The sequence below is a fragment of the Littorina saxatilis genome, linkage group LG8, assembly GCF_037325665.1.
Source record: "Littorina saxatilis isolate snail1 linkage group LG8, US_GU_Lsax_2.0, whole genome shotgun sequence".
Classification (NCBI taxonomy): Eukaryota; Metazoa; Mollusca; class Gastropoda; order Littorinimorpha; family Littorinidae; genus Littorina; species Littorina saxatilis.
In genome coordinates, this window is record NC_090252.1 from 46,906,009 (window position 1) to 46,913,841 (window position 7,833).

The 7,833-nt window shown below is 42.5% G+C and overlaps 1 protein-coding gene across 1 annotated transcript; it reads right to left on the reverse strand.

Annotated features, from left to right (window-relative positions):
* Positions 1 to 506: 506 nt before the first annotated feature.
* LOC138974692 (KRAB-A domain-containing protein 2-like) lies at positions 507 to 6,644 on the reverse strand. Its single transcript, XM_070347411.1, has 3 exons — positions 6,558 to 6,644; positions 1,435 to 1,592; positions 507 to 999 (listed from the first exon to the last, which is right to left on the reverse strand). The coding sequence occupies exons 1-3, from the start codon at positions 6,642 to 6,644 to the stop codon at positions 507 to 509; spliced, it is 738 nt and encodes a 245-aa protein (XP_070203512.1).
* Between the last annotated feature and the right edge of the window lie 1,189 nt (positions 6,645 to 7,833).

Here is a 7,833-nt window from a genome sequence, read left to right on the forward strand (position 1 = left end):
ACCCTTGTTTAGGGGCTCACTAAACGGGTTGTTGGTTCTCGGGATAAACTCTGGATCTACGACTTGGGTTACCTCAAACACCGATTGACTTTCTTTGTCAACAACTTGTCCGTGGACGATGTCTCTGTTGGTGATCTTCGTCATTATTGCCACAATGCCGGAATCGCTTAAAAGATGGTACTTGTTGTTGTGACGATCATTGGATGAAGTGATTGGTGTTTGCAGCGGCTCCAAAAGCTCCGAAACTGTGGCATGAGTGGTCTCTGGTTGTGAGGGATCATCTTGAAACATGTCCGATATTTCATGGTTATCTTCTTCAAGCAAGACGCCTTGTTTAGCCAGGATTTCCAGTGTGCTGCTGTGAGTCCTGGGCGGTTGTCCGAAGACCACCTCATACGGCGATTTGCCTGTTGTTTTGCTGACAGAGGTGTTGATGGTGTATGTGATGTGTAGCAGACCTTGGGTCCACCCTTTGTCTTCGTTTGCCTCCATCCATTTTCCCAGCTTTAGTTGCAAATCTCCATTCCCTCTTTCAACACAGCCTTGGGACCATTAATGATAATCATTCCTTCCCAGATCTTCACCAGCTCCAAAATAACCCCTGCTACAAATTCCTTGCCGTTGTCAGATTGTAGAATCTTTGGCGCACCGAATAAGTAGAACGTCTTCAAGACATTTTCGGCCACTTCGACTGCGCGCTTGGATGTCATTGGGTGGACCCAGCTGAATTTTGAGTAGTGGTCTCTCAAGTGTATGATCCATGAGAAGTCGCCATCGGGTCTTGTTCTCATGTCGATCAGATCCATTTGAACTCGCGTCAAAAACCCTAACGAAATAATTGGTTTCCCAACTGCTGGTTTGTTGACAGTGGCACGGGTCGCACATTCTTGACAGGTCCGCAAGAACAACTGCACCAGATCATGGCGAATCCACGCGTAATTGGAACGAAGTTCTTGCCATGTCTTCGTTCTCCCGGAATGGCCAACTCTCAAGTGACATCTGGAAACAGGAAGGGCCATATTAATTAATCATTTATAACACACACACACAAACACACACACACAAACACACACGCACGCACACACACGCACGCACGCACGCACACACACACACACACACATACACACACGCGCATGCACACACATAAATATTACGGGAGAGAGGGAGAGGGGGAGGGAGAGAGAGAGAGAGAGAGAGAGAGAGAGAGAGTGAGAGAGAGAAAACGAAGGGAGAGAAGAGAGAGAGAGAGAAAAGAGAGAGAGAGAGAGAGAGCAAAAAAGAGAGAAAACGAAGGGAGAGAGAGAGAGAGAGAGAGAGAAGAGAGAGAAAGAGAGAAAACGAAGGGAGAGAAAGAGAGAGAGAGAGAGAGAGAGAGAGAGAGAGAGAGAGAGAGAGAGAGAGAGAGAGAAAGAGAGAGAGATTATCCCGACTTACCTTTTGATGACATTGTAGAGGTCTTCCTTGCACACCACGGGCACACTTTCTTTTTTGCAACACAATATGATTTGGCCACCGATTCTCTGCAGTTTGAAGTGCCTCATACACCAAGACTTAAAGCCAGCGCCATGTCCACACTTCTCGCCCTTATCCAACTGCAAGGCAGATATAGCCTGTGTGTACTTGTCTTGTGTTATCGTAAACGAGTCTCTTTTTTGTTGAATCAAGGCTATCAATGTGAAGCCTTAACAATTTGGGCAATCTCCCGATATAACCCCGTCGGTTCAATCTTCAAATGGTTCAACACCGTACCGATTCTGGATTCCCGGTAGAACCGGAATGGGTAAGCTAACTATAAAATTAGTAACGGGAAAACCAATTCAACGACACTCTATATATATACTCCAGTTATAGCCCCGTCTGCTTTTTTCTGTCCATATGATTTTCAGTAGAGACGGGGCTATATCTGGAGTATATATAGACACAGAACATCTTCTGAATTTAGTTATTTTAATTTTATATCCGTTTTCTGACAATCTAAAATCTGCACGAAAAAGGGTTTGCTTTTTGGGGATAATTTAATGCAGATAGCAAGGGGCGTGGAAAGAGGGGGGGGGGTGCAAAAGAGAGACGGGGTGATTTAATAGCCCCGTTTATCATGAATACTTACAATAGCAAAAATAAAATGTGCGTGTGTGTGGGTGTGGGTGCGTATGTGCGTCTGCGTGTGTGTGGGTGTAGGTGCGTGCGTGCGTGTGTTTGTGTGTATGTGTGTTGGGACGGAACGAGTCATAATGAACAGGCTTTTCCCAGAAGTTCTTAGTCAGTGACAAGCTTGGCTGTGTCTGTCTCTTTTTGTCATGACTCTGTGACTTTCTCTCTGTCATGGTCGGATTAATCAACGGAATGAACCATATCTGTTACAGAACTTCTCTTTCTCTGTAACTGTCTCTTTCTGTCATGGTCTGATTTATCGACGGAATGAATGGTATATGTTCCCAGACCGTCTCTCTCTCTCTCTCTCTCTCTCTCTCTCTCTCTCTCTCTCTCTCTCTCTCTCTCTCTCTCTCTCTCTCTCTCTCTCTCTCTCTCTCTCTCTCTCTCTCTCTCTCTCTCTCTCTCTCTCTCTCTCTCTCTCTCTCTCTCTCTCTGACTGTCTCTTTCTGCCATGGTCTGATTTATCGACGGAATGAACCATATCTGTTCCCAGAACTTTTTTCTCTCTGTGAGTGTGACTGTCTCTTTCTGTCATGATCGGATTTATCAACGAATTCTCTCTCTCTCTCTCTCAGCTGACTGTTTCTTTTTTTCACGGTCGGATTTATAGACGGAATAAACCATATCTGTTCCAGAACTACTCTCTCCGTGTGATTGTCTCTTTCTGTTATGGTCGGATTTATCGACGAAATGAACCATATCTGTTCCTAGAACTTTTCTGTCTATGAGACTGTATGTTTCTGTCATGGTCTGATTTATCAACGGAATGAACCATATCTGTTCCAAGAACTTGTGTCTCTCTCTGTGACTGCATCTCTTTCTGTCATGGTCGGATTTATCAACGAAATGCCGGAACCATATCTGTTCCAGTTCTACTCTCTCTATCTGACTCACTTTCTATCATGGTCGGATTTGTCTACGAAATGAACCAAATCTGTTCCCTGAACGTTTCTCTCTCTATGTGACTGTCTCTTTCTCTCATGGTCAGATTTATCGACGAAATGCACCATATCTGTTCCCAGAACTTTTCTCACTCTATGTGACTGTCTCTTTCTCTCATGGTCAGATTTATCGATGAAATAAACCATATCTGTTCCCAGATCTTTTCTCTCTCTATCAGGCTATGTGACTCTTTCTCAAATGGTCGGATTTATTGAAGGAATGAATCATATCTGTTCTTAGAACTTCTCTATATCTCTGTGGCGGTCTCTTTCTGTCATGGTCGGATTTATCAATGGAATGAACCATATCTGTTCCCAGAACTTATCCGGGTCTCCGAGGTACAGATATGGTTCACTTCGTCCATAAGTCCAGCCATGACACAAAGAGATCGCCACAAAAAGACTGAGAGAGAGAAGATTTGGGAACAGATATGGTTTATTCCGTCGATAAATCCGACCATGACAGAAAGATAGTCACAGAGTCGGCATGAACCATAATTTATATGTTCCCAGAACTTATCCGGGTCTCCGAGTCACACAAAAATAGAAGTGCTGGGAACAGATATATTTTATTTCGTCCATAAGTCCAGCCATGACAGAATAAGACAGTGACAGAGAGATGGAAGATTTGGGAACAAAATAATATGGCTCTTTCCGTCGATAAATCCGACCATGACAGAAAGAGACAGTCACATAAAGACAGAGAGAAGATTTGCTAACAGATATGGTTTAATCCGTCGATAAATCAGACCATGACAGAAAGATACAGTCAACGAGTCGACATGAACCATGTTCCCAGAACTTATCCGGCTCTCCGAGTCTAAAAAAAATAGAAGTGCTAGGAACAGATATAGGCTTACTTCATTTCGTCCATAAGGCCCACCATGACAGAAAGCGACAGTGGGTCAGAGAGAGATAGAAGAAATGGGAACAAATATGACTCTTTCTGTTGATAAGTCCGACCATGACAGAAAGAGACAGTCACAGAGAAGGATTTGTTCCCAAATCTTCTATCTCTTTGTGACTGTCTCTTTCTGTCATGACTGGACTAATCGACGAAATGAACCATATCTTTCCTAGCATTTCTATGTTTTCGTGCCTCGGGAAGCCGGAGAAGTTCTTGGAACAGATATGGTTTATTCCGACGATAAATCCGACCATGACAGAAAGAGACAGTCACAGAGGGAGAGAAGTTCTGGGATCTGATACGGTTCATTCCGTCAAGAAATCTGACCATGACAAAAAGAGACACACACTATTTTTGCTACTATTAAACGGGGCTATTAAATCACCCCGTCTCTCTTTTTCACCCCCCTCTTTCCACGCCCCTTGCTATCTGCATTAAATGATCTCCAAAAAGCAAACCCTTTTTCGTGCAGATTTTAGATTGTCAGAAAACGGATATAAAATTAAAATAACTAAATTCAGAAGATGTTCTGTGTCTATATATACTCCAGTTATAGCCCCGTCTGCTTTTTTCTGTCCATATGATTTTCAGTAGAGACGGGGCTATATCTGGAGTATATATGGAGTGCCGATGAAGTTGGTTTTCCCGTTCCGTACGCATTCCGGTTCTAGGAATCCATAACCGGTACGGTACGGTGTTTGTAGTTATGAACCATTTGAAGATTCGAACCGACGGGGTTATATCTGGAGATTGCCACAATTTGTAGAACTCTTCTTTTTGTTCCATTGTCAACAATCTTTAGCAACAATTAAAATAGCCGGCTTATTTACTGCCTCGTTGCAGAGTATGAGTCGTACAAGACCAAGTAGGAATGCACATCGTACGTACACTTCTTCTTTAATTCCACATGGGTCGCCCACAACCCACATCATCCGGACTGGCCAGTTCAAATTATGTTATTATTCATTTCTTTGTTTACAAAGATAATCCTTTAGAAAGTAATCGATTGGAGGGTCTTAATATAAAGTGCTTGAGGATTACATGAAGTTTAAACCAAAACCTCCCAATATTTTCAGAAATAGAGACACTTTTTTGAGGCTCTGGGTAACCCACGACCCAGGAAGAACGGTGAAGGTTAACCTACATGCAGACCCACGCAACATCTGACTGCAGTCAGATAACAAGTCGCGTAAGGCGAAAATACAATATTTAGTCAAGTAGCTGCCATTTTTCAGCAAGACCGTATACTCGTAGCATCGTCAGTCCACCGCTCATGGCAAAGGCAGTGACATTGACAAGAAGAGCGGGGTAGTAGTTGCGCTAAGAAGGATAGCACGCTTTTCTGTACCTCTCTTTGTTTTAACTTTCTGAGCGTGTTTTTAATCCAAACATATCATATCTATATGTTTTTGGAATCAGGAACCGACAAGGAATAAGATGAAAGTGTTTTTAAATTGATTTGGACAATTTAATTTTGATAATAATTTTTATATATTTAATTTTCAGAGCTTGTTTTTAATCCGAATATAACATATTTATATGTTTTTGGAATCAGCAAATGATGGAGAATAAGTTAAACGTAAATTTGGATCGTTTTATAAATTTTTATTTTTTTTTACAATTTTCCGATTTTTAATGACCAAAGTCATTAATTAATTTTTAAGCCACCAAGCTGAAATGCAATACCGAACCTCGGGCTTCGTCGAAGATTACTTGACGAAAATTTGAACCAATTTGGTTGACAAATGAGGGCGTGACAGTGCCGCCTCAACTTTCACGAAAAGCCGGATATGACGTCATCAAAGACATTTATCAAAAAAATGAAAAAAACGTTCGGGGATTTCATACCCAGGAACTCTCATGTCAAATTTCATAAAGATCGGTCCAGTAGTTTAGTCTGAATCGCTCTACACACACACACACACACACACACGCACGCACACACGCACACACGCACGCACATACACCACGACCCTCGTTTCGATTCCCCCTCGATGTTAAAATATTTAGTCAAAACTTGACTAAATATAAAAACAGATGTTTTGACCCAACACTGACAAACATTGACAAACTATAACCACCGAGCTTCACAGACTTTTCTTTTCTTTTCACACACACACACACACACACACACACACACACACACACACACACACACACACACACACACACACACACACACACACACACACACACACACACACACACACACACACACACACACACACACACACACACACACACACTAAACCACTAAAATCAAGAATAAAAAAACAAGAAAGGTAGGTTGTTGGAACGTTTGTTATTGACAAAACAATACATTCACAGATAGTTCGACCCAACGGTCTTTTAAGTGGACAGACAAACAAATACAGACTTAAAAGACCGTTGGGTCGAAATATCTGTGAATGTATTGTTTTGTCAATAACAAACGTTCCAACAACCTACCTTTCTTGTTTTTTGATTCTGAATTTTGGAACGTAGGCAGTCTCTTTGTTTTTGGATTCACTAAAATCAAGGTTGTAATTCAAAACAGTTATGGCAAAGTGCTTTACCGATACACTGACGATGGTGGTTTCTTGCTCCATCCAATCTGTTGCACGGGAAGCGGCATCGTCTCCATCAATCGACCTGTTTGGCATCGGACCAGTTCTCGCGAGATATCCGCGAGACGTGCTCTTTGTTATGCTTCGAATGTCGCGAGAACTACGTCATCGGCCTTCGCAGCTCTCGCAAGAAAGCTGCACAGCATGCTTCACTATGCTTGGAATACCGATAAAGACTATTTTCCTTCTGGGCGGTGCAATTTGCAAATAAAATGTAATCTTCCTTTTAATCGTACTATTCGTAGCAGACAACACAATCTACGCAGTCGAGTCGTACTTGTTTTTAACCTTCTTCAACCCAAGCTTCGACATCTGATCAGAATTTACTCACAAGTCGTCTCCTTCACACGTGTCGCGTTGAAATCGGGATACAACTGATGACAAACAGAAAGGTATATGAATATATCAAAGGGAGATCTCAGTCGTAGATCTGTTGTGTCGTTTTGGTCTCTTTTGTATCAGAAAGACATCAATTGCATTCTGGGACGGCCGAGTTTGATATTCGCTAGATGATTGGTCAATACTTCTGCCAGGCCGCGACAATACCCGACAGCGTCCGACTTATTTCCGGCATGTACTTATGTTCGTTCAATAACAGCCCACTGTAGACCTTTCATTTGTTTTTACGTTAAGATGTGTTAGAGCAAGTAGGTCTCATGCATCACTTAACATGATCTGCCGAAAAGCCAGAATAGGATCACATTTCATCCACGTTTGTCATCCAACCATCACCATTTCAAGATCAGCTCCGCGAAGGATTCAAACAATGCCATTCGGCATGACGGATGACGGAATCCATCAAGTGTTAAAGTTTCGACAACACCGTCCGTACAGAGTTGCACGCACGCACAGACGCACGAACGAACACACGAACGCACGAACGAACGCGCGTACGAACGAACGAACGAACGAACGAACGCACTGACAGACACAATTTATGAACACTCAAGGCTTCACATACGCACACACTGCACATATATAGAACATAGTTCATATCACTTTGTCCAAGCCTTTTTAAGGAAACCTTTTACGCTTTGAAAACATATATCATACATACATCATTCGACCTGTAGGGGTGGCGGTGGTGGTCGTTGTGGTGGCTGTTGTAATGGTGGTGGAGGTGATGTGTGTCTGTATGTGTGCATGTGTGTAAAGCAACACTATTCAATTCAGTCGACCAGTTGCTACACAAATAATACCAACAATAAACAATAATGTACCGACC